Here is a 27,968-nt window from a genome sequence, read left to right as displayed (position 1 = left end):
CCGCCACTTTTGACGCTCAACTAGACCGCATCCATACAAACACTGCAAGCATTCTGTCTGATTAGTTACTTCATCCCCGCCAAACATAGCTTGCAGTTAACTGGCGGCAGCTGTGGTTATGCCAATGCAAAGTATATCAGGAAGCAAAAAAAGGAAAGCAGAAAGGTTTTACAAACTTCAATAAAATGCTACTTGAAGTCTATTGCCTCCATATGCAGTTTCACACTGAATTTTCTGTGTAATGAGTGGGCAGCCAAGGCGCTGTTATGGCAATTAGTAAGCAAGAACAACAAAATAGGTGTAATTTTACTGTGAGGCTTATAACGGCATGACTTCCAGATAAAGTTGCTGAATTCTAGAATGGAATGTTCACGTATAAAGGATATTTGCCAAGGCAACCTTCAAAGGATCACGCAATCGCCAAGACAACCATTAACATCCCACAGGATAGCCCGCAGCACAATAAAGACGGGGGTTACAGCTAGTTACTTTTCCCGTTCTGAGGGCATAGCTTCTTTGAAAAACATCTTAAAGATATACACAGCCATACTAACCTAATCAAGCTATACTATGTGCTCGTGTGCGATCGGCACAGCTACAGAAGAAAAATCAGTTGCAAACCGCTTCCAAGAGGTGAGAAAATGCACGCTCGCTTGTGAATATGTTGGTACTCAAGAGCTGCAGCAGGCCTAGCCCCGCCTGTTCTTGATAACATAACACTGTCTCTGTTGTCAGTGCGTTTGAGGCAAATGCATAAATAATATGTATTAATATGTAAAAAAAAAAAAGGGGGGAATTCATTTCGTTCCGACCATAATAAAATACGAACGAGTAAACAGATTGCACTCCGCATATTGAATGAATAAACAATGACGCTATATAAACCTCGACGCACAAGCCGGTTTTCCATTCGTTTCCTTTCTCTATATAAACTCCTCGTGTATTAGTTGGCTTTTTACTCCCGAGGAACGTATAGAGTTACTTGCCCTCTGCTATAAGGTGGCCATGCAAGAACGAACTAAACAGCCTAAAGCTAATAGCTATTAGTAAGATACCATGCGTATTTCGTTCACAATCAGATTAGTAAGAGCATTCTCGAGACTTACAGGTGGTTCAAGATAGCAAAAGGCGACGAAGGAAGAAATTGGTCAAATATCATTTGGCTCTCGTTCACTGTTTTTGTCCCCCCGGCGCTGCCATCTCCACAGCTACATGTTTACCAACTAATATTAACTACGAGCTTTTGGAAGCTAGTTTCCTGCTATAAAAGTGATTATTTAATTGGTTCCCTCTGCGGTCGCATTCAATGAACTAGTGCCCCTTGTGTAACTTTGCCAACACGCAGGGGAAGAAAGAACATCGCCGATAATCGGGCAGATTCCCCGCTCAATGACACTTCATTTCGACGATAACCACATCATGCAAAACATCATTTAGGAACGCAGGGAAGCCATGGAAAGGTGGCACTCACTTGAGGAAGGACATCATGGCCATGCTGGAGTCGTACTCCTGGCTATTATCCGAGTCGTTGTCCTGCGGAGGCGGAGGTGCCCGAGGCGCCGCTAGCGACGGGTACCGGTGAGGCGGCGCCTCGGCGGGCGAGTGAGCCACGGCGGCCAGCATGAGGGGCAGCGGGGCGCCTTGCTCCTCGTAGAGCCGAGGCTGGTCCACGTGAAAGAAGTCTGCCGCGTGGTGCAGGCTCGGGTTGGGAATGGCCACCGACGTGGGCAGAGACACAGGGACCAGAGGCGGCGGCGGGAAGCCGGCGCCCCCCGGCGACTCCTTGGAGGGGCTGCCGGGCTCGCGGCCCACGAGCCGCGTGTCCGTGACCTTGTGCCTCTTCTTCTTGGTCGGCACCACCAGGGACATGGCTTCGGTCTGCTCCGGCAGCACGGGCTCCGAGAAAGGCGGCGTGTGCCGACTCTTGAGCGGCGTCGAGGCGCTCGGATAGAAGGGCCGCTCGCTGCTGCCGGGGGAGCCCCGATGTCCGTTCATGCGGTTCCGGTCCAGGACTTTTGTTCGCGGAGACTTGCGGTCCAGCATCTGCGTCAACATGCTGCGCTGGTCGTCACGGCACGGAGGTGCCCCGTCCAGTCTTCTTGCCACCGTCGTCGGTGCGGGAGGGTGCGAGGCGGCAGCGGCCGCGGCTGCTGCCGCGGCTAGCACTTCCGAGGGTTGCCTCGCGAACCGCCACACCACGCTGTCGATGAGCCGCGGAATGACGCAACTGATCTCAGATTTTATGGCGTTCACGAGCCGCTCCATGTCCTGCGGATACACCACTGCAGGAGGGGGTCTCACTATGCACGTCTGGCGAGGCGCCTCGGGAAGCCGCGAGTGGCGGAACTCGTCTGGAGGAGTGTCCGGAGGACTCGCCGACGGGTTCACGTCTCCGCGCACAACCGGAGGTTTGACATCTCGCAACGGTGAAGAGCGCGGCGCATCCGTCGACAGTTCGGACGGGGGCGTCGTCAGTTCGCGACAGTCGTCGTCGTTGTTATTGAGCGGGCCGCCGCCGGCCGAGTCATCGGAGGCGGCGCCGTCTTCATCCTCGCTGTGCATCTCGTTGTAGCGCCTCTGCATGGTGGCCACCTCGGTCTTAAGCCGCAGCAGGTCCTGACGGAAGGAGTCCCGGTCGACGCGGTGTCCCCTCAACCGCAGCTCGTCGTCAGCCGACAGCGCCTGCTGGGGCTGGTACAGCTTGCGCTTCTTACACCCGTTGACCGCTGACACGGGGGCGCTGACCGGGGCATCACTGCCGCCACGGCGCATGTTGGACACAATGTTTTCGACTCGCGCCCGCTTGGCGTCCGTCTCATCATCCGAGGCGCGCGCGCTGCCGTCGGCCGCGGCGGCCATCTCCTCGTCGTCGTCTTCGTCCTGGACAGAGGCGTCGGCGCCGTCTTCGTCGTCTTCCTCCTCCTCGTCTGCGCGGCGACCCTGCAGGATGTCGCGGAGGAGGTGCGCGCCGCGCTCTCCCGCCTCCAGCTGCTCGTCGCCACTCATGAAGCCATTGCGCAGTGGCGGCGATCGCAGGTCGAGCGACGACGACGTTCCGTTAGACGAAGGGGGGGCCACGGCGGCGGCTCGTGGTTCTCCGGCGTCGACGCGCGGCAGCCGCGACGACGTCGTCCTCTTGGCCTTCGCGCGTGCGGCGAAACTGAGTTGGCCCTCACCGGCCGAGTCTTCCTCCGATGACATCACGCCAAGACGAAGGCTTCCGATTGGCCGCGCCGGCGCTGGAGAGGGGAGGAAGAGGAGGGCCGCCTCCTCAGGAACTGCAGCAGCAGCCGCACGGCATTCGTGTCACACTTGGGCGAACCTGCGCCGAGAGAACAAGGGCGAGGGTGAGGGGACAGCTGGCGACGCCAAGGAACGCCACAAAGAACGCCGCCGCTGCTGCTGCCGCCGCCGCAGGGAGAGCGCGGCGGCGCTACGCCACAATGGGCCCGGCTGCGGCAGATGGGACGGCCCGCGCGCGAGCCGCTCTCTTTCTTACTTCTTTTACTTCCCGTTGCTCTCTTTAATCTTTTTTTCTCTACCGTTCCTTTTTTTTTTTCGGTAAGGGGGAAAACCCCTCGTTTCGTGAAAGAGGGGTTCCTTAGTCCGGGCGAGAAGGAAGCCACCGGCGCCGCCGAGAACCCCACGAACGCTGGGGCGCGTGCGAGACACGTGGAGAGCGAGTCCCCGTTAGAGCGACTCCCCTTTCTTACTCACCTATAACCCCCCCCCCCCCCCCCCACCGACGCCCTCAAAGCTTGCTCCCCTCCATCACCTTCTCCCTTCCTCGCGACGACACGGAGGACGCATTTGTAGTAAGACAGCACGAACCGCCACACTCCCACTCTCCCGACTGTGCTCCTGTACGACTACTAATAATGGCGGCTGAGAGACGAAGGGGCGAAGCAGCTATGCGTTCTCCCCCACCTTTCCTCCATCTCGACCACGACACCATGGCATTCGGGAAAACAGCTAAGGGGAAAGGGGCGCACGAGGCAGTGTGCACTACGTAACGAAACCCCTGACGCCGACCGTAGTGAGCGTGTACGTTTGTACGTGCGCCAGTTCGCGCGCCGGCGTCAAAGGGAGAGGAGCCCCAGCGCCAAGCTAGTTCCTTTATTCTCTGCTTATTATTATTTTTTTTTTGCCTCTTTCGCAGCAGCGACAACATCGACCTCGGCGCGAACTTCCCGGAATCGCTGGGGCGACGGGCAGCGCCGTCCTCGCGTTGCGATCCACGGCGACTGCAAGCGGTGGAGGCTGCTCTCACAACGTACGCACGTACTATACTGCGAAAACCCTAGCCGCGGCACGCTCTGCAGCCCACTCTCCTGCAGCGGAGGCAAACATCCTGCCCTGAGCGGGGACCCGGGACCCATTGTCACCGCGGTGCCGCAACACATACTCGGAGTTTCGCGGCCGTCCTTGGCAGCGGCGGAGTCCTTGCACACGCGTCGCCATCGGCAGGAATAAACGGGGGTCGACGTCGCGATCCTGTCGAGCGCTACGTCGGCGGAAAAAAACAAAGCGGCCGGAAGGTGTTTTCACGGCCCCCCACTATATTGCGGAACGCGCCGTGCAGAGTGTTAGGCTGGTATATCATCCCGATTGCAATCTGGTGGGCAAATTCTGCGTCAAACTTGACGCTGACTGTGAGTGTGACGCTGAGCCGAAGGATGGCTCAAATTGGCTCACTTTCGGTAACAAACCGAACAGTAGGAGAATGGCTGGCAAGACAGTTCCTGAGTGACATTCGCAAGAAAACTTTGCTGATTGTATTGATATTCGTCACAAGACATTTCCATGAATGGCTATAGGGTGCGACGAGAACGTTCACAAATGAGGTTATTGGAAAGCGATTAGGATTAGTTGGATTGCTAGAGCGAGGATTTCGTTTACTAGTATTGGAAAGACAGCGTTCGCGATTAATAGTCGCAAGGAAAAAGTTTGTGACTGATTTGCACTCCGAAACGTACGATAGACCGCCAAATAATGTCCAAATCAAACGCAGCGGAAAACAGGAATATCCTATGAAGTGCTCTGTTGCCACGCTTTTTTTTTTTTTTTTTTGTGACGTATATACGTCACAGCGATGCAAACCTCGTCGAACAAATTCTCGCAACGACAACTGCAGTTCTAACAAAAGCAACAGGCCCGCGCGAACTCCGGCGAAAATTGTTGACTGCTCCACGTCCGAGAGGGTTAAAATATGACGTAATTGTGCACAGTACACATCGAACAGTGCACGGCACAACTTTACTTTTTCCTCCTGTGTGGCCTGAACGGGTATTACCCGTCGTCGAGGCCACATGTGAGGAGCGTTTTTATAGCGCCCATGCCCGCCTGCGTCGTCGGGTTTCTGGCGCAGTGCATCGTTCCCACACGTTGTTCCCTCCCCATCCCTCAGTGGTGGAACAGCGTTGCGGGCGCGCCTAATAGCAACGCCGCCCCGTTTGAGTGTATATGCTGAACAGCTGTAACTTTGTTAGTCCGATCTCGCGTCATGCGTGCTATAACGCAAGGCTTGCTTGTATGCGTATACAGAGTTCAATGCACGCAGCTTGCGGAGCAAGGAGGTATACTATGGAACAGACATGGCAGTAATTGAATTACAGTAATGAAATTACTGTAATTTAATTACTTTTTTTCGGTAATTTGTAATGTAATGAATTGCTTTTTCAGTTTGGTAATTTAGTAATGTAATGAATTACTTTTAGTACTAATTTCGCAGCAAAGTAATTAATTCCTCTCGAAATTACTTTTACTAAAGTGCGCCACTACTCCTTCAATAGACTACAAAGTAGAGTGCGCGAAAGCAGGAACGACGTGCTGCAATCCGAAGCCAGCGTAACCGATTGGCAAAAGGAGACAGAATTGAGCTGAACTATAGTCAACTAGAATACTCTGGAGAACAAGTTGTTGTTATGTTTAATAGCTTTATTAGTTTTTGCATTTATGGAAACTAGAAAGTAATTTCAAAGTAATTGAATTACTCAGTAGAAGTAATTGTAATGTAATTTCCGTACTTTTGGGGAGCAGTAATGAGTAATGTAATTTAATTACTTTTCTGCAATTTTCAGCAAAGTAATTAGTATTGTAATTTAATTCCTTTTCAAAAGTAATTTTGCCATGTATGCTATGGAAGCTCTGCAAACCGTATCTGCCTCACCAGCGTTTTTTTTTTTTTTGTTTTTGTTGTTGTTGTTTTTTAACGTCGCAAAGCTCTCACCGTGTGTTCTGACGACTGTGCGTCCATCGATTCTTACTTAGTTTCGTGGAGCAGGGATGTATGTTTGTGCATTTCAAGTTGAGCGCTATGTGCTCAACTTGGAATGCAACAAATAAACCATGCGGGTTATTTAAAAAAGAAGGGGTAATTTTACTATCCACAGTTTCTACTTGCCGTATTCAATTTTGCCCTGGCACTTCCACCTCATCCGCCCTTTCATTCACAGAGGAGGTAGAGTCAATATATTTTCGTCTATTTGAATGGTCCCCATATATACCTCGCCTGCTTGGCTGACGGGTCTCAACAATTGGAACTGCAGTCAGCCATGCTCTGCCTGGCCGTGGGTATATTGGCCGTCTGCATAAGACTGGCAATAAAGAAGTTTCTTCTTCCTCATCCTCCTTATATTTACGCTACTACTATATGTAGTATACTACTACTCAGACTAATACCAATGCTTCCCACACCGTCATTACGACTACTACTACCACTGCCGCACCTGCATTACTACCGCCACTACTAGTGCTAATACTTCAGCCAGTGCTACTTCAACTAATGTTGCTACGAAGGTGAGACAAAAAATCTTCGACAAAAACATGCGATGGCGTTTCTGAATTGAAGCGTTTTTTTATTTTTTTTTTATCGTGCCTCCGCATGCAGCAGGCCCTGCACTTCTGCTCAACACATCCACAAAAATGCTGACAACCAAATTAAAAGCAACGGCACCGAACGCATCCGGCTTTTCCAAAAGACGCATGCGACTGAGTACAGTATGTGACAGTTAACTATATGCTTGCTCAGCGATATATTTCCTATAAAAGCCTTGAAAGAATGTGACAATTGCAAAGGTTAAAAATAAAAATGAAGAGAGCGAGAAAAAGGTTTGCTTTGGACCCGAACGCAAATATAGTGACAGCAATTCATTTCCTCGTCCCCCCCCCCCCCTCCCTCCCTAAAGAAAAGAAAAATGAACAATTAAGTTAGTACCATATTCATACCCAATAAGTTTGAAAATTTTCTCCGAAATAGTTACATGCACGTAATTTTCTCACATATTGAGTAACTTCATGCAAACAACAAGACGAGAATGTATTGACTCTGCCTCCTCTGTGAATGAAAGGGCGGATGTGGAGGAAGTGCCAGGGCAAAATTGAATACGGCAAGTAGAAACTGTGGGTAGTAAAATTACCTCCTCTTTTTTAAATAACCCGCATGGTTTATTCTACAGATCTTCCTCCTTTCTTGCTATTGATATTAAAAAGCGCACCTCATTGGTATTTAATTCCAGCTTGACTTTTCTTGTTTCTTTTTTTTTCTTTTTTTTGCTTTTGTGAGCGCATGGACAAACTTTAGACACAAACGGAAGCTTAGACCGCACGATCCCCTTTTCATCTGCGTAACAGCGTTTACGCAGTGCAGTTTCTTATCCCACATTTCCCTCGCCATTATAAGTTATCCTAGATTCGTAATCCTGTTTACGCCTCTGGATAAAAAGGACGCCAGAGAATTTAGTACATACCAATTTAATTTTTTTCTAAACGCGCTTTTTTAACCATACGACGCACGCAAACGCATTATCGAGCCAGAGAATGGATTGCATTTGAGCTGGAACAGCTCGTCTCCGTAACATCGGCCAACGTTTTGTCTCCTTTTGATATTTTCTGCAACGTGACTTTGAACTCGTTCATCGCCAATTCCACAGTGATTTTCGACCCGCTTGAAGTTTTTCTAACTTTCCTTTTTGCCAGCACCGCACTCATGCAGGTGTACTAGCGGCTGGCCAGCAGCCTCCCTTCATGGGTCTCTTCAAAACACCTCCTCCAAAACCACTCGGGCCCTCTCTCTGCAGTCAGTTCTCACTTTATAGTCTTTTTTTTTTCTCTCTCTCTCTCTCTCTCTCTCTCTTCGATTGAATTCTCCCCTTCTACAGCAGCCGTCTCTCCAGCCAAGCACAAAACCACCCAGTCCCCCTTCTCCCCTCTGCCTACCCTTTACGCAAACTCTCGCCTCCCCTCCCGCGGCTGCCCTGCCGTACGAGACCGCAGGCAGACCGGCGGGAAAATAAAATGCTACAATCTCTCTCCCGAAAAAAAAAAAAATAATAATAATAAAAAGAGAAAGAAACGGGTTTGAAAAATTGCGAGTTCAGAACGACCATTTGTTTGGTTTTTCTTTCCTTTTCTAGGTGTTCGAGGTGGAAGTGAGCGTATACAAGGTGTATGGGCGGCAGGAAAAGGCGCGCGGATCGGCGCGCGCGCACCGGTTTCCGTTCGTTTCTTTTGGTCTCGCGCAGTGCTTTAACTCGAGCTGTGTACACTGGATGCATAAACGATCACGCAGAAAGAGAAAAGTATACATACATATATAATATATATTACACCGAGAGTAGAGAATGGCAGAGAAGGAGGGGGTCGCAGGCTCCTTTCTCAGAAAAAAAAAAAAAAAAAAAGAAACACGGCTTATGTGGCAGTTGTCGCCGCGGCCCCGTTTCAGCATTGTCAAGACGTCTATAGTTATAGAGCCGGCGCGGTTGGATGGTAAGGATCAAAGTATTCGTGCATAGACAGGCCCCACCGTCTGACCCGCATAAGCATTGTTATTCTCTGACGAGTTACTTCGAGACGGTGCCTAGTTTCAGTTCGATTCGTTTTGTTTCACATACAAATGAGGGGTTGCAAATAAAATCCTGGAAGGATACACACATGCAAGAGAAAAGCTGCGCACAATTAATTGATGTATTACTATTGAAAACTTCTTAGTGGGAACCGCATCCTTGTTGTTGTTTCCTTCATAAAAATTGGTGCAAACCCATAAGGGGGATTGGTCACGACAACTGATTCCTAATTATTAGGCTACCAACTTATTTGTCGTCTGTTGTTTTTTCGTCGTCTTTATCTCGCTCCACGCTCACCTGAGGATCATTAACCTACGCGTGATCTTTACAGCTATCGAAGTCATCTTCACCCACGAAGGTGACTTGAAGGTGATTGGTGAAGGTGAAGGTGACTTGAAGGTGACTCTTTAGCACTTCTGTGCGGACGGAAAATCGGGTGACCGAAGACCTATTGCGGAAGCCTAGTCGAATTATATTTTGTTCATTAAAATGCGCTAAGCATTCTTCCTCTGCGCGTGCAGATGATGGCAATGGGTATTCTGCCCCGTCGTGGTGTTGTATAGTGTCTAGAATATACTGACCGTTATTTTCTAGGGTGGCGCATAGGGGGCTCGACTGCTGTGTCCAAGCATGAATCATCTTATCCCGGCCGCTTTTCGATGGAGGCGAAAAGCGAGGCGCTCAGGTGCTGTACGATGTCACTGCACGTTAAAGAACCCCTGGTGGTCAAAATACTCAAAGCCCTGTACTGCGCTGTCTCTCATAACCTTGTCAACATTTCATACAGTTAATTCTACTCGCCTATTTGGACATGCCACTCTGCTTGGGCACCGCGGCATCCGCAATGTCCGAACTCCATTGCGTTTGTGCTTCACAATTCTTTGGTAGCGCTGGAGTTATGGCAATTGTTAATTATGGGCATCACTAACTGTAAGCAAAATCATGTTCAGACGTCACTAGGTTTGGGAAGCAATGTGAAGGCAGAGCATCACTATATGTTTGGACAAAGGAAACTTTTGGTTAGACCTATAACTGCAACACCGGCAATGCTTTCGCTCGACAAAATGTATATCCTCTACAGATTTCGTTTCAAGTGTTTCAAAGAACGAGCTTTAATTAGAAGAGTATCACTTGGGTTTAATTAGAAGGCTATCACTGTGTTCCCATTTCAAGTTTACCTAGTGTACAGCAAATCAGCCTACGCGGAAAGAATTATCAGAATAACACTGTATGACTATATAGGCAGCTGACTATAAAAACAAGTTCACCAGCCTGCTCAGGCCTAGTGTTTTTCCGATGACTGGTTATCTGCAAAAATGGGGACACTATAACATCAATAAACTAAGTTCTAAACGGGGTTCATTTTATGATTATTATTCAAGGGTTCCTCATGATCTAGAATGTATACACTTTAGTTTCTCACACACCTCACATAAGTCCCCACGGTGCGAAGGAAATTCACCTGTCCTTATGGCCACCTTTCCCCAGAGCCGGATCCGAGGACGTGAACCCCTCCCTCCTTTCTGGCCTCCCAGGTGAAACCTCAGGCTACAGACCCTGGTGGGCAGATACGCGGAAAGGTTGCTCCGCCGCCACAGCACACACGAGGGCGGTGAAACAACGCCGCCGCAGCCCTGGGAGGAAGTCCGGCCAAAGGAACACTTCCGGCCCCCAGCGCGAGCGCGACCTTTCCACTGCACGCGTTTTAGCGCTCCGATCCCTCCTGCGCCTCATGCTTCCTTTTCTCGTTGTTCTGTCGGCTTTTTATTTTTTTTTTTCTAATTTTTTTTTTTCTTTTTCAGAGTAGACCCGCTGCGCCGATTGTTCGACGCCGCTTCCTGACTTGTCCGTGGTCGCCATACACGAGCCGTTGTTGTTGGTCGGCGGCGAGTGTGAGCTCCTCTTCGCCGCGCCTTCCGCGTGTGACACGCCGTGCATCGCGTTTATTTCCTCTTCATTCCACCTCTCAGTGCGAAAGCGCTAACCCGGGCGTTCAGAGACTAACAGCACCGACTAATTTTTGTATGCCCGCTTTGCGATAGGTGTCCACCGAGCAGTGATTAGGCAGAGACGCCGTAGTGGAGGGCTCCGGATATGTCGACTATGTGGGGTTCTTCAACGTGCACTGGCATCGCACAGCCCACGGGCGCTTTGCAAACTCTGCGGAAATAGCAAAAAGCGCAGTGTTTTTCAAAATTGCCACTGCAAGCACACCCGAGCAGTGCGGTGTGGGAAGGGAAGAAGGTGGGAGTGAGAGAAAGAAAGAGGTCCCGTAGTTGAGGGCTACGGAATGATTCCCACCACTCGGGGACTTCTAAGCGCATTGACATCGCCGTGGAAGTTTCTCGACGCTAAACCGCCAAGCAAAGTTATGTCAAACAGTGTTTTTGCACGTCTTAATCGGTTTAGGTGGAGTTAAGCTCCGGCTAGATGTTTTTTTTTTTTTTTTTCATTTTGTTTTCACGGGTGTCATCGTTCAGGCACTCGATTCATCGTCGACCCACCGTCGTAGCATTCAGCTGGTAACGGCGGCCGCATTTAGAATGCAATAAACGCTTTCTGCTTTGCGACATGCATGTGCACGTGAAAAGCAGCAGAGCCCGTAGCTACTGCCCAAGTCCTTAATATTGGTCTCGCACGTAAAAATTAATCAATAGATCAAGCCACTCACTCACTCACTCACTCACTCACTCACTCACTCACTCACTCACTCACTCACTCACTCACTCACTCACTCACTCACTCACTCACTCAATCCATCAATTAATCAATCATTCATTCAATCAATCAATCAATCAATCTTCACGGGGCGACGGCACTTCCTGACTTGTTCGTGGTCGCTGCAAAGGTGGTTGTTCCGTATAGGTGATTTAATTTCTGACCAGTATATATACGGCACGGCTCGCAGCCAACACAATCTCTGGGGACGTTGACCACCAATTAAAGTATGCCACCACTATATATAACATAATTTACTGTACCGTACCGTGCACCACAAACCATATCATACCGTACCACCCCGAACATACCGCACCACATCATTGTACCGTGCATCATACCGTACCGTACAGACCATACCGCCCGCACCGCACAGCGTCTTACCATAATATACCATATCGAACCACACCTAGCCATACCTAAACATGTCATATTCCCATACCCATACCATACCATACCATACCATACCATACCATACCATACCATACCATACCATACCATACCATACCATCGCATACCATACCATACCATACCATACCATACCATACCATACCATACCATACCATACCATACCATACCATATACTATACTATATACAATACTTGATACCATACCATGCCATGTACCGTACCATACCGTGGTGTCATGTGCCATACCATGTACCATATCATAACGACGAGACTCCATTGTACCCTCGAGTCTCCCACGCAAGCATTTGGCGGCAAAAAGTTGGCGATGAGTGAGAGAGGTCTCCATCCGCCACCAAAGTACGTCGCAGAAAAAAGCGGCTGCAAAAAAAAAAAAAAAAAAAAGCCAAATATGGCGCGCGGAGGGTGGGAGAAGCAAATCGGTTCGCCAAGGGGAACCGCCCGACCAGCAAAGAGGTTGGGCGCAAGGTGGAGAGAAAGAGGCGGATGCGCATTGTTCTACGGTGCCGATAAAACCTCGCCCTCGCCGATGGCCTTTTTGCTGCATTCTGTGCTGTTTTTCTTTTTTTCTTTCTCCTCGCTTCTTCGCTCTGCCGCGCTGCAGCTGCAGGTAGTGTGCGACGCCGCGACAGCCGTGACTTCGTCGCGACGTCAGCCCGAAACCTTTTTTTTTTTTTTCGCCTAAGTCACTATCCTCAGTGGAGTCTGTACACCTGCCTGTTATCCTGGACAAACAATCTGTCGCACAGTGCGATATGCGTTTCGATCCACAAAGCCAGTCGCCGCATATAGAGTTAGTTAAATGAATCTTGCAGCCGAACTGGCTTTGGAGAAATGAGCGGTTTGTTAGCCGGTGGTTCCCTTGCAAACCTACAACTCCCCAGGAAGGGGTGTACCCTCCCCCCCCCCCTCCCTTCCCTGACTCTCTTGTTCAACTGAAGGCCCTATTAATTTGTGCCTAATTGCTTTTTATTTTTTTAGCTAATGTTTGCCAAAAATTGCAGCCGCTTCTCTTCTATCCTCAACTACCTAAGCCCCTCTCAATTCTAATCCATGAGAAAGCCACTGTTATGATAAACATTTACCATTCCGGACTGCAGTAGTTGTTTCCATCTGAAAGATATATTTTTACACGTAAACAGTATATCCAGGACTTAAGAAAAAAAAATGTTAGTTTTCCAGCAAAAATGCCAGTGGTTTGTTTTGTACGGAGGTGCGCAAAATTTTATTGAGAATTTCCTAATTGATGGGAACAGCAATGCTGAGCTTCATCTTGGGTAAGACGAGCTGTCACCAACTAGATCAACAATGAGTTCTTTTAGGCAACATTCGAATTCCCCAGCTTATCAACTAAATACCCGAAGGATGTTGAAAATATAATTTCTATCTCGAAGGTACGCATTATGTTTGAAATTGCGAAACTAAATTTTAACTACAGGCGGCAGAAGGTGTCTGCACTATAATAAGAGACGACGTGCTGCCGCGCTCACCGTTTCGCAAATATTATTTACTGCGTTGCCGTTCACCATATGATATAAAAAACTACCTCCTTTGCGACATGAAGGATGTGAAATTCACCCAAGGAAAAAGAATCCTTACCTTAAAAGAAGCCGCGAGTTTACTTCGCAGACGATTGTATACAATGTCGTCAACTCTTAATGCGAACACGCGAGCAGGCGGTCGATCTCTTGAAAGAGTCGTTGCGTACAAAGCAGCCGCACATGGAAGCAAAGTACAGCAGACCATACAAAGCATCGCCCTGTCCCTCTCCGCCTGCACTCCTTTTCTTCGACGTGCGTCCATGGACGGAACGGCGTTAAGAGGGTGACCATATAGGGTACCTCGATGCCCTCGCTGCCATCGAGGCACCCTAAGCGACCATCCGTTATAGTTCGTACGTGGATGACCCTGTTCGTAGAGTATCAAACTCCGCTAAGGTAAGTCCAGAGGACACACGAGTAAGAATTAGTTGTACAGGATATCAACTTCCTCTCTACGTATCTACCCCCTTCCCTCCCAACTCCACCCCCTTGGTACCTTTCCAACTGCAATTATACCTTCGCACAGTAGCCAGTGTCGCTACTGTCGAAAATGAAAATAAATCGAAGAACGCGAATTTGATGCATCACGTGCCATTACATCGAGTGCGTGGAAGTACGAGATTTTAAATAGTGACCAAATGTTGCGGTGCATATGTTCGGTGCCAGCGTTTCGTCGAAGAGCCATGATGTTGACGTACCTAGATGATTATTCATTTAGCGGCTTTTAAGAACTGTTAATTGATACTGAGATGGTGATGTGCAAGCTGAGCCGAAACCAGGTAAAATTGGTGTAACTATACACCCTCTTTATCGGAGCAATCTCTTTGCTATCGTGAAGGAGTAAAGATTTTTCATTTAACAGGCTAATGAATGGTCGTGGCAATACGGTTTAGTCCTCAAAGAGCAACCGAAAAACAAAATTGTAGCTCTCTCTGCTTTTTAAGCGTAAAACAGAGAAATCCGGTTCGAAAAACATCAGTTTCAAGAAGTGTAAAAGGAATATAATTTGAGGCGAACGCCGTGACGCGCGTTCCAGTTCTCGAGAACACATGCGCCCAAGTGCAAGGGAGAGGAGGGAGAGCGCGAAAAGAGCTAAAACAAAGAAGCAGGAGAGCAAATTGTTGCCGACCGCTTTTCCGTTCCTGGCCGCTGAGGCCCTCCGTCAACGTCAAAGCTTCACCGCAGACGCTATTTCACAAGGGCTCGCTCGTACGCGCGTGTCTTTTCGCTTGTCTCGCGGTACACAGACGTTGCAGGCAGCGGCTCGGATCGTTCTATACGCGAGTGCTCAATTTGGCAAGAGCTCGCAGGCCAGCCCAGAAACGCAATCAATCTCGGCTCATTTACTACGGGGGGCATCAAATGTCGACCGGACAGGTCGCTATGCAGACCTCCAGCAGCAGATAAGTCGTCGCCGAGCCATTTTCCAGTAATGGAGTCCCTTCTCTCCATCCGCCTTTTTTTTTTTTTTTTTTTTTTTTTTTTTTGGCGGCCAGGCGTCGCAGCACAGGTGTCTTCCATCGTAAAGGCGCGTGACTCGGCTCGACCGGATGGCGCGCACTTGGCGTGTGTCAAAGACGCTCCGGCGCACGATCCAGATCAACGCTGCGCCAAAAGAACAGCAAAATAGAAAACGTAGAGGCCGCACAGCCGGTGCTGTGTGTATTTGCCCAAACCTATACAGTGCACATGCGCGCCGCGGGAAGAAAGTGGAAACGGAGCATGCCCCGGCTGCTCGAACTGAGCCTCCGCGAGGAAAGAAATTAAGGGTCGCACTAGGTTCACTTGCGACCTTATTCGGCCATAATCACATGAGCTCACCGTTGCCTTCTCATTGACACTATGTGCCACTAGTTATTAGACGTGTCTCGGCGCGCACTGTTTTCTCCTGTTCGCGCTCCTAATTATTCCTCGGAGTGTGTGCACGCATCACCCTGCACCTCACAGCGTGCCTAGCAATGCAATTCACCGTGTATCTTACAATATAGCTAGCAACGTCATCTCGCAATGTACTTTCCAGTTGCCCTGACTGAGCGTTACGCAATATAACCCACAATACAGCAGCATGAATTCCAGTGACACCTTAGTGGATCACATAATGCAAAACGACCCGCAAAATGCAACCTCGTCGTATACCTCAGACTGTATACCTGCAGTGTGCTTCAAAACCCGTCACTCACTATGTGCCTTATAGTGTACCTCGTAATGTATTAATCTGCGCTGCAGTGCGTTTAAAGATGTACCCCAGAGCGTACCTGAATCCGTATACCTGACATTAACCTACCATTTTTGCTCGAAGAAGCTGTGAAAAGCATCGAGTGTATGAAGCCGTGCATAAGGCATAGTAGCCTTATCCTTTTATGCACCGGATACCCGGACAGACATGAAGCTGAACATCCAGAGATTATGACCCCGGTAAATGGCGACAAATTACGGGGGACTTTCGCGACTAAAGTAGTGAAAGGCAAAAGCCTGAATGCCGCATTATGGTGCGCAACTGACACTAATTAGTAATTAATCAATTGACTAGTTAGTCATTAGGCAGGTAATTTATTAATTACGTAATTAAATAGACATTATTAATGGCCGAATCATATGAATTACTATTAATTAGTAATTAACAAATAACTCAACATTTAATTAATCAATTAGTAACTAAATAACAAATCAATATTCGCTTAATAAATCAGCAAATAACTGAACAACTAATTAGTCTAATTAAAAATTAATCATTCTTAATTTAGTAATTGATATTGATTGGCATATGACCATATAAGGCACTCACTCGCGCATATTGTGGTGGTGCTCTGTGATTGGTTGATACCTCTATAGTGTCATCCCGCCTCGGCCAATCAGAGCCGCCGCAAAAGCGGGAGACAGTCCACGACAGCATGAGCCATTAAAGGCTTTCGCCTTAATAAGCGACGTCGCAATAGTCGTACCGGTTTACTATATAGCTCTCCAGTTCAAAGCGAGACACTCCATCGACCACCCATGGCGGCTAACCGTGTAGGTAAGCTCACTCCCGGTGGCTGCACAGCTTCGACCATATACACTTCCAGCATCGCTCGTTGTCTCGTAACTTGCCCTTCGCATAACCTGCAGGCTCTGCAAACTCGCTTACAGCAGGAGAGGGTGAATCCAGATCCAAATCATTCCAAGAGAAAGCAGATAGCGGCAGACACGACAGAACCTGGTGGTAGGCGTAATTGCACTTGCCGGAACGCCGGACGACGGCCGACTGTGATTGGAAAATTCTTTTCCCTGTTCGTTTCAGACATTCAGCGACGCGATCAAAAACAAGAACACGGAGCCCCCGGAGTGCTCTCAACCCCGTGACATTTAATTCCAGAAACCGCGAGGGGTATTATACATCTCCGACAAACACCGACAGCTTAGCGCGCGTCCGTCACGTAGGGAGCGGTCGACACGCTCATTGAGAAAGGGTTATCAAAAGGTTTGACACTGGAGCGTCATGGTGATAGCGCGGCACCAGTGCTTAGCACGTGTTCATTTGCCATGCATGCATCGGAAAAAAGAAAGCAGCACTTAAATGATGCTGTATGCGCAAGGGAACATTTGGAAGCAATAGCCTCAAGAATCCTCTTCGGGGATTGACTTGCGCATGGGGTGGGATTTGTGTTCAGTTTAAGGACGCCCCCTCCCCTCTCCCCTTACCGTATTGAGTTCCGTCTTGAAATGCTGTGGCTGACCAACCGGGCGAGTCTAATCTCTACCCAGCGCGCCCAGTCTTGATGCGCTTCGCGTCGAGGCCACGATACGCTCACCCTCGAATATAATGCAAAGCAGGAAAAGGAAAGTTGGTCATTATTCAAATACTGAAACACTGAAAGAAAGAGAAGGCGGTGCGGTCTGCGAGTACTTATAATTCTGCTTTTTGGGCGCGCTGCTCAATTATTTACTTGAATCGCGATCGGTTTGCCGCTGCGAAGGAAGTGAAGTCATTCCATGCTACATATATTCGGGAGAGCCTAATCAGCAGAATATAACATAAGCTGCCCCGCAGGGTCCAAGATGAGGCGTGATAGGATGGTGATTAGCCACTAATGACTGTCCGCGGTGAGGGTGGCCAGACTATAAGAGGAGCGCCCCGAATCTTGTTTCTGTTCTTGATGGAACCCGTTCTCCAAAGATCACAGAGTCATATGAGCGACCGGGCGAAGAAAGAAACGACGAAGCACTGAGATACGATAAGATCTTATGGTGCTCGGTTTGTACACGGGTTTTGGAAGCCGAAAGATTTCTTTCCTAGACAAGACTCTTCGTATTTGTTTTCGCAGCGTCTGTCTTGGTGACCAGCGCGGGACAAGCACCAAGCGAAACTGACGTCGGTGAAAACGGCGTTACGGTCGGAACGGTGTTAGAGACGACATATTTCACATACACAGTCGTTCACGCTCTGTCACAATGTCCAGCCGAGTACGCCATACGCACTAAGCGACGTTAAAGAGGATGCACTACAGTATGTGCCCTGCCAGCGGGTCGGTCCAGCGAAAGAGAACTTAAGGTCCCCAAATGAGCTCTATTATCTTAGATCAACTCCTGTCTCACAATAATCCAAGGAAAAGAAAAAGAAAAAATGCCGCATGCTTGGTATTTCGGGGCTCCTCGCTCACTTTTCACGCATACCAACAGCTCAGCTACCTCGAGCTCAGTACAAAGGCATTTTTCTTTTTTTTTTCAAATGATATAAAACCCCTAAAAAATTTCTACTCACATGTCTGATCGTGTGTCCACGGCTTTCTGGGCGAATATTTCACGGAATAACGCCAGCTCTGAACTAAAAGCTTATATCTATCTATCCATCTATCATGCCTGATCCAACTGCGCCTCACCGATTAGATGAACTCAGTATCGTTTCGTTATCATCCTCCTCTCTTTCTCTTTCTCTCTGTCTCTCTCTCTCTCCACTATCACTTTGAAGGATGAAGCCGGTCTCATCCGGCCACTGCTTCGAAAGGGAAATGGAAGGGGGGGGGGGGGAAGAGACTGCAGGTGTCTGGCAGACAAAGAGACGATGTCTCGTCTTACGAGGCCCCGTCGTCACCGCCGCAAGGCAGCCCGCAAAAACACGCGCGCCTTCGCACGCCAAAGCGGTGGGAAAAAGAAGGAGACGCCGCCAGTATACGCTCACTACCACATACACACCCTCTGCTTCATTCTTCTGGCAGCGTGGTCACGTCATTCAAGACGACGACGGCAGCAACGCTGGGCCTGCGGAGGTGTCCGCTTGCGCCAAGCATGCGGCTTCTTCTCACTCTCTGTGCGCGCGCGTCGAAGACAATCGGCCGCCGACGCCAGTGGCAAGCGGTGTACGCCACCGCCGTCGGTCTCAAGGTCTGCGTAGTATCTCCACCTACACCTTCTTGTCGTTGTTGTTATCGTTGCTTTGCTTCGTTTCGCGTCTCGTCTGTCCGGCCTGAATCACACGCTCGAGTTCGTCGCTTATGTGCGCTTGGAAGGCCGCGCATACTATGCCGACACCGGAACCACAGTCCAGCACAGGATACGCGTCTGCTGCGGTCTTTTCTCAGCTCCTATAGTATACCGCGCGGCGCTTTGCAAAGGCGCACATAGTGGAGGAGTGAGCGAACGGATGATGCCCCCTCTCTCTCACATCTCGGTGTTCCGATTCAACTGCGTATTACACAAGGAATGAGAGAAGTGTTTTTATCTGGCTGTGGGAGGCCTTTTGAAAACGGAGTGACTGCGACTTCGATGGCGCCTGGTCCGGGGAAAGAAAAAAAAATTAAAAATAAAAAGGGGGGGGGGGGGGCACTGCACAACGCTAAGAACGGCGCAGAAGAGACCATGCAGGTTCCACTCGCATGGTGAGAGCGGCTGTGATGACGCTGTACAGACCTAAAAGGATCCAGTTTGCTAAAGGTTCTACCGCATAAGCAGTTGGCTATCAGAAAAGCATAACAGCTGCAAGCTGTACGGTTGGCGAATAAATGTATTCTGGAGATATGGTTTCGACGGGACTCAAGTTGGCTGCCTTTGATCGGAGTCTTAACTCTGTTCTTAACTTTATGACCTAGACAGGAGGGCATATGCTCCTACCTAAAAGCAGTTAGAGAGGGTAATGAACGACGGCATATTAAGAAACATAAAACATGGTTGCTAAATTGCAGAGCACGACACTTCTAAAAGATAAACCAATTTAACCTACAACTTTTAATTTTCTACGGGTGTTCGAATAATATGTACTATGTAAATGACTTCACTGAATGCAGCCGGTAAAGAAACGGCCAAATTAAGTGCCTGGCTCAACGCTTACTCAAGATAATACCCGCGTAATGACAGCTTTTGAATCAGAAAACAATTCTTGATTGCGCACTGTTACGACCAAGCATCCGCAATTGCGCGCTCTATTGTTCGCCTGTGGGCATGGATAAGTTTTGTGAATATGTGGTGATGGTCCAATGGCTCTAAGTGAGCCTGTTTCCAGGAATCCTGTTTTGTAAGCATGTTTTGCTTTGTGGACAACCTGCAAATGCCAAATTGACCCTGTCAAGAGAACGTCTGGAAAAACACAAAGAAACGTCCCCCTGCGGGAAATAGCAGGAAGTGCTTTCTTTTGTTCACCCTTCCAGTCGAGAAGTGCTATCCTCCAGTGATGAATGCCTCCTATCCAAAGGAGACGACAGAGTGACATGTCCGCTGACATGCAGGACAAGAAAGGAGCATGACTCATACGGCCATTAAGTGATTTCCCGGGAATGCAGGAAAGATTTGCAATTGTCGAAAAGGGACCATGTTGGGAGCCCTATGCGGCGCCACGTGCACTCAGGTTTCTGAGAAGTAAAACCCCTTGTCAGAACCAGCCTGTGGTTTCTTTGCTGAAGAATAGAAATGTACCTCCTCTCCTCGCCGTTCCCAAGCTTTTCCCGCCAACAAGTGATCACGCCCAACGAATGAATGCCGGACCAGTCAGTGCTTCAGACCATCAGTGCAGTGATGTGTTCGATTGGATGCCGATACCTGAGGGGCGTGCCCTGGATTTGGTTGGTCAGCATCTTCAGAGAGGGGCTGGACATAGGGGGTTTTTAAGGACGCTGCAGAGCACGAAAGGTCGCTCTGGGCCCTGGGTAAACGGCTCATCCAGTCGCTTCTCGCTATGAACTCTTAACGCTTGCCATTTTGCTGATGTACCCTTCTTTTTCGTGTAAATAATCTTGTAAATAAGTTTCTCAAAGTGCCATTAAACCTGCTTGTACATATTTTACCAACTTCGAAGATTCAGTCCTTCTTCAACCCGGAGTCTCTGCACGCTACCAAGTGAAGGCCGGGTCGCCATAGCCCCAGCGTCACGACAACTGGTGGCAGCGGTGGGATCTGGATCTACAAGCCCCAACACTGGTGACCAGCGTTGGGATCTGAATCTACAAGCCACAACATCTGGTGATTGGAGGTGGATCTGAAGCTACAAGCCACAACATCTTGTGATCGGAGGTGGCATCTCAAGCAACAAGCAGGCGCAACAATCGGCCAACAAGAGAGCAGCTCGGAACATCGATCGCATGTGTGGGTGAGTGCTTGGCTTTTCTTCTGATGTGGACCAGGTTCTAGAACAGGGTTAGATTTTAGAACTGGTAAAAAGTGTTGAAACGCCTTTAGGTTTGGTAGTTTGCACTGTTGTTTTGGAAGTAGCCGACACTCGGAGCGATCATGGACCTACAAAAGCTGCAGAAACCGGAACTGTTGCAATTGTGTGAGGAATTGGGAATTGATACAAGTGGTTTGGCACGAAAACCCTTGATTATAAAGGCAATCACTGATCTGGGAACCGATGATGAGGAGCTCAGTGAAGCATGGAACCTCATCGGTCAAAAAAAGGAGCAGCTCAGACAGCAGAAAGAGCGGGAAAAAGAGGAAAAGAGGCGTGAGCGCGAACGTGAGTGGGAAAAAGAGGAAAAGAAGCGTGAAAGAGAAGCAAAAAAGCTGGACCAAGAAATTGAGCTCCGGAAATTAGAACTAGAGTTGAGCAAGAGGTCGGGCAATTGTCCCCAGCTAGCGGTACCTCTTCTCAACAAGGAGGCAGATTTCAAGATGTCAAAGTACATGCAGCCATATGTGATATCAGGGGATATCGGTCTGTATCTGGCTAACTTTGAGCGAACTTGCGAAAAACTGTCCTTCCAGCGAGACACGTGGTCTCAGAGATTATTGACGGTTCTGCCCTGCGAGGCAGCGGAGGTTGTCGCGCGGCTAAGCAAGGAGGACGCGGACAACTACGAGAAGGTCAAAGCTTGCCTTCTGAGAAAGTATAGGCTTAGCGCCGAGGCGTTCAGACAACGTTTTCGGAACGCTACTAAGTCCAGGGACGAGAGTTACCCTGAATTCCTGTACAATTTAAGAGTAAATTTGGGCGAGTGGCTAAAGAGCACAGATTCCTACAGTGATAGGGACGCTGTAGTCGAGCGAATTCTTTTGGAGCAGTTTTATAACTGCCTCCCAGAAAAAGAAAGAAATTGGTTACAGGACCGAGGCGAAATTAAGTCGGCAACTGAAGCTGCCGAACTTATTGAGGAGTATGCTTCGCGCCGACAATTCAGCAACCCAGCAGTGGATAGGCCCCGCAATCCCAAGTTCAGTGTGAAAAACCGTCAGGAAAGGCACTTTGCTAGAGTTGGAAACGAAGAAATGAAGGTTTCTTCAGGCAAATTCCCTAGAAAGGACGGCAGTGAGAAAAGTGGGGAAGTGACCAACGTGCAGAACACAAAGAATAAGCTTGAGGCTAGGAAGCCGCTCACATGCTTTAGGTGTAATGAGCAGGGTCACATTGCCGTCAACTGCCGGAAAGAAAAGATTGCTTTCTCGTATGTCAGGGACTGCGATGAAAATATGCAGCTTTTAGAACCCTACCTGCATGACCTAGTAGTCAACGGGAAGCCTTGCAAGGTACTGCGCGATTCGGCCGCAACGATGGATGTTGTCCATCCGGCGTATGTGTCGCCTTCCGACTATACAGGACAGTGTGCATGGATCCGACAGGTAGTTGAGGAACAGAGTGTGTGCTTGCCGATCGCGAACGTGGTCATCGAGGGCCCTTTCGGCGAATTAACAACCGAGGCTGCCGTTTCAGGAAAGCTTCCTAAGTGCTATCCGTATTTGTTCTCCAACAAATCGGACATGCTGCTGCGAAAGAGGGGCATCCTTTTCGGAGACAGAGTTGTGCAAGCCTTAACACGTTCAAAGGCGCGAGAACTAGCTACACTGCTCATTCCAGAAAAATCCACAGCGGAGGAAACGGCAGTTAAAACAGTGGTAAATGCGGAAGATAGCAGGTCAGAAAACTTTGAGAGCGAGGCATCTCAGATATGTCAACTTGAAAGTGAGCTTGATGAGACGCGGAATGAGGACGTTCTTGAGAGTAACCTCTTGCCGCCAGTGTCTAGTAATCTCACGAGACTTTTAAGTGGAACCCGAGAGGACTTAGCTATAGAGCAAGCCAATGATCCCAAGATACAGGAGATAAGGGAGCGCCACCGTGCCACTAAGACAGCAAACAATATTTCTTTCGAGATGAGAAAGGGAGTGCTGTATCGCTTATTCAAGGATAAGCGCGGAGTAGAGCGGGACCAATTAGTCGTTCCCCAAAAGTACCGCGGAGACTTACTGCGACTTTCCCATGGCAGCTCGTGGTCATGTCACCTTGGAATAAAGAAAACAAAGCAGAGGCTGTTGCAAGAATACTATTGGCCTGGATGTTTTAAGGACACGGAAAATTTTGTACGGTCATGCGACACGTGCCAGCGGGTTGGAAAGGCGCAAGATAAGTGGAAAGCTCCGATGGTGTTAGTACCAATCATTACCGAGCCGTTTCACCGGTTAGTAATAGATGTAGTTGGGCCACTTCCTGTGACAGAGTCAGGGTACCGTTATATCCTCACTATGTTATGCCCAGCCACAAAGTTTCCAGAGGCTGTTCCGCTGCGCGAGGTGACGTCCGAGAGTGTAGTGGATTCGCTGCTGTCAGTGTTTGCACGAGTTGGATTCCCTTCCGAGGTCCAAAGTGATCAGGGTAGCGTTTTCACGAGTGTCCTCACCACCTCATTTCTCGAGCGATGCGGCATTAAGGTAGTGCATAGCTCGATCCGTCATCCGCAGAGCAACAGCGTAGAAAGATGGCACTCTGTTCTCAAACGAGTCCTGAGGGGACTGTGCTATGAAAACAAGCGCGAATGGGATACCTGCCTGCCTGCAGCGCTTTTCGCTTTGCGGTCAGTGCCGCACGAATCCACTGGATTTAGCCCAGCCGAGTTGGTGTACGGAAGGTCACTGCGCTCACCTTTGCGAATGGTGCGCGAAGCCTGGGAGGGGCGCGGAGAAGATCCAACAGTAGTAGAATTCATTCTGAACCTCTTGAATCGCTTACATAACACTAAGGAACTCGTTGAGGCCAGCATGAAGTCAGCCCAGGCTCGTTCCAAGGTGTACTATGATAAGACAGCCCGTCAAAGGACGTTTTGTATCGGGGACCAGGTGATGTTGCTGAGAAGTTCAAGGCAGAATAAGCTCGAAGTACAGTGGGAAGGACCGGCTGAAGTCGTTGCAAAGCTTTCTAACACTAACTACGCAGTGAAAATTCCCGGTAGGCGTAAAGAAGTGCGCATTTATCATTGCAATCTTATGAAGCCTTATGTGCAGAGGGAAGCCGTGGTAAATCTAACGTTAAACCTTCCCGAGGAGATGGGGGACAACTTGATTTGCCTCAGCGGAAAAGGAAGCAACGCTCAGGAGCTTCTCAAAAAGACGGAGCAGAGAGGAGAACTAAAGAAATCCCAGCTGTCCGATCTGGGCGAGATAATAACAGAGTTTGAGGCCTGCTTCGTGGACAGGCCAGGCAGGACTGATTTGACTGAGCACGATATTGAGCTGACTTCAGACGTGCCAGTGCGATCAAGGTGCTACCAATTTTCTCCAAGGCAAAGAGAAATTCTGGATAGGGAAGTAACTCGCATGCTGGAATTGGGAGTAATAAAACCCTCGGAAAGCGATTATGCTTCGCCTATGATCTTAGTAGAAGCTCCAGGTAAAGACCCTAGGCCTGTGGTAGACTACCGAAAGCTAAATTCTCTCACCAGGGATCAAGTGTATCCTATTCCGAATATTGAGGAGAGAGTAGAACAGGTCAGTAGAGCGGCATATGTGACTACGCTGGACCTTACTCGAGGATACTGGCAAGTACCGCTCACTGAACGCGCCAGCAGATACGCGGCTTTCGTCACTCCGACGGGCAGCTACCAGCCAACAATGATGAGTTTCGGGCTCAAAAATGCTCCATTTTGTTTTTCCCGACTCATGGATAGGGTTTTAAAGGGGTGTGAAACATTCGCGGTGCCTTATTTAGACGACATTGCGGTTTTTTCCGACTCATGGGCGGACCATATGGTACATCTAAGAGCTGTACTGAGCCTTTTGCGTCAAGCTGGACTAACCGTAAAGGCCGAGAAATGTTGCCTGGCAAGGGCGACCGTGGACTACTTGGGTCACAATGTAGGTCAAGGTTTCAGGAAACCCAGCGAGATTAAGATTTCTGCGGTAGCAGACTACCCGCGGCCGAGCACGAAGACGGAAATTCGAGCATTCCTAGGTCTGACGGGATACTACAATCACTACATCCCTAACTATTCATCTTTGGCTAGCCCTCTGACCGACGCTCTCCGCAAGACAGAACCGACAAATGTAGTCTGGGACGAACAAAAGGAAGCCTCCTTCGTAAACCTGAAGGCTGTGCTGATTAGCCGTCCGGTATTGCGAGCTCCAGACTATGGCCGAGAATTCACGGTCCAGTGTGATGCCAGTGATCGAGGGTTAGGTGCTGTTCTCTGCCAGAGAGATGACGACGGTAATGAGCACCCCGTGCTCTACTTGAGCAGAAAACTGAGTTCTAGAGAGAGGGCTTATTGCGCGTCAGAGAAAGAATGCGCTTGCATTGTATGGGCCATTCAAAAATTACAGTGCTATCTTGGAGGGGCCAAATTCACCGTAGAGACGGACCATTGTCCCCTGGCTTGGCTGCAAACTGCGACATCGAAGAACAGTCGCCTTCTTAGGTGGAGCTTGATTTTACAGCAGTACAATTTTGAAATAAGATACAAAAAAGGGAAGTTAAATGGGAATGCGGACGCGCTTAGCCGCTCTTTCTAAGCGGTCCGAGATGTTCCTCACCATGTATCCAAATTGATAATCAGGTTTTTTTTTTTTTTTCGTGCGCTTGTATATGTGTGACTATGTAAAGCAGCACGTTTGGTTTTCTAGGAATACGTAGGTCCTAACGTCTTGAGTGTGGGCTTTTCTCGAACAACAATGGCAGTTTTCTTTTGACCTGGTCTCTTCAGACGGGAGCCGAGTGCTTGCTTCGACATGTGGTTGAGTTTCAGACAGCTCGAGCAATTTGGCCTACAACAATCAAGACAACGCGACAAGCAACAGCGAGCTTCAAGCGTTCACGTGCAGGCCATTAAGTCGTCTCTTCATGCAGCAGCTGGGACTGCTGCCCTCCGAGTCTCTTCTGGCGGGGGAGGAAGCTGTTACGACCAAGCATCCGCAATTGCGCGCTCTATTGTTCGCCTGTGGGCATGGATAAGTTTTGTGAATATGTGGTGATGGTCCAATGGCTCTAAGTGAGCCTGTTTCCAGGAATCCTGTTTTGTAAGCATGTTTTGCTTTGTGGACAACCTGCAAATGCCAAATTGACCCTGTCAAGAGAACGTCTGGAAAAACACAAAGAAACGTCCCCCTGCGGGAAATAGCAGGAAGTGCTTTCTTTTGTTCACCCTTCCAGTCGAGAAGTGCTATCCTCCAGTGATGAATGCCTCCTATCCAAAGGAGACGACAGAGTGACATGTCCGCTGACGTGCAGGACAAGAAAGGAGCATGACTCATACGGCCATTAAGTGATTTCCCGGGAATGCAGGAAAGATTTGCAATTGTCGAAAAGGGACCATGTTGGGAGCCCTATGCGGCGCCACGTGCACTCAGGTTTCTGAGAAGTAAAACCCCTTGTCAGAACCAGCCTGTGGTTTCTTTGCTGAAGAATAGAAATGTACCTCCTCTCCTCGCCGTTCCCAAGCTTTTCCCGCCAACAAGTGATCACGCCCAACGAATGAATGCCGGACCAGTCAGTGCTTCAGACCATCAGTGCAGTGATGTGTTCGATTGGATGCCGATACCTGAGGGGCGTGCCCTGGATTTGGTTGGTCAGCATCTTCAGAGAGGGGCTGGACATAGGGGGTTTTTAAGGACGCTGCAGAGCACGAAAGGTCGCTCTGGGCCCTGGGTAAACGGCTCATCCAGTCGCTTCTCGCTATGAACTCTTAACGCTTGCCATTTTGCTGATGTACCCTTCTTTTTCGTGTAAATAATCTTGTAAATAAGTTTCTCAAAGTGCCATTAAACCTGCTTGTACATATTTCACCAACTTCGAAGATTCAATCCTACTTCAACCCCGAGTCTCTGCACGCTACCAAGTGAAGGCCGGGTCGACGTAGCCCCAGCGTCACGACAGCACTAGGTATATTTTTCGAGTCTACTCTGCCATTCGAGGCAAATGAGAGCACCACTCGATGCAGGTGGAAAAGGGCAACAGAAGAAGGGTTATGTAGTGAGACTGTGAGCCGACTTTAAAGCCACAATGGTTAACACGTTATCTCTCGATAGAACCTAAAGAAAAGAGGAAGAAAAGCCTTCTAAATCATGAGACTCCTTCGGGAGAAAAGGGCCGTCACCGCTTTCGGCAAGAGCCGCACGACAGTGGTTCCACTATGGAACCGCTATGTCGAGCAGCAACAGCAGCTACACAGACAGGCGAGCGACTGCGCGGCCGGAGACGGTGGCGCGGGTCGCGAGGACGCATGCAATTTTCAGGTGAAACGCATCGGCGGCTACGGACTGCTACGGCCGCCTCCGCTACCACCACAATCGCGCTGGGCGGCAGTGGAAAACAATGCGACCGGCGCGCGCGCGCAAATCGGGACGGGTTGCCGCCCCTGCTACTGTTGTTTCTCCTTTCCGCTACTGCTTGTGCTGCTGCGGCGCAGAGAGCTCGTCGCGTGGGTTTGATTATGCATTCCGGCCGCCGACCAGATCTCGGCGGCTGCTATACACCGATGCGGTCGGTATTCATGAGCAGATATCTAGCGGTAGGCACACGTTCAAAGCCCCCCCGCCCCCCCCTCCTCCTCCTACTCGGTATAGTCGTTGTTGGCTCCCGAAAATACAGCCCAAAGTTGGTGTAAGACACATGTACTAAGGCAAGGTGGTACTGCATTGTTGTGTGAAGACAAGAAGAGGTGAGGGTAGCACACAGACAACATGCGCTCTTCTCTCTTATCTGGCCGGATGTATTTACTGCGTCATCTTCACACCGCAAAGCCGTTCATCAGGCTCTTCCTCCTCTTCGTTTTAAA

The 27,968-nt window shown here is 49.3% G+C and overlaps 1 protein-coding gene across 1 annotated transcript in view; it reads right to left on the bottom strand.

Moving 5' to 3' along the window:
* Positions 1-27,968, bottom strand: part of pros (homeobox protein prospero) — a 212,949-nt gene that overhangs the window by 32,825 nt on the left and 152,156 nt on the right. The window contains exon 3 of the mRNA XM_084582503.1: positions 1,472-3,322. Coding sequence (XP_084438629.1) covers positions 1,472-3,201 — 1,730 coding nt within the window. The 5' untranslated portion in view covers positions 3,202-3,322. The remainder of the gene's footprint in view (positions 1-1,471; positions 3,323-27,968) is intronic.

The sequence above is a fragment of the Amblyomma maculatum genome, chromosome 10 (assembly GCF_055883805.1).
Source record: "Amblyomma maculatum isolate TAMU_Amacu chromosome 10, ASM5588380v1, whole genome shotgun sequence".
NCBI lineage: Eukaryota > Metazoa > Arthropoda > Arachnida > Ixodida > Ixodidae > Amblyomma > Amblyomma maculatum.
Note: the sequence above shows the minus strand (reverse complement) of the source record. Positions and strands in the feature narration are given on the sequence as shown.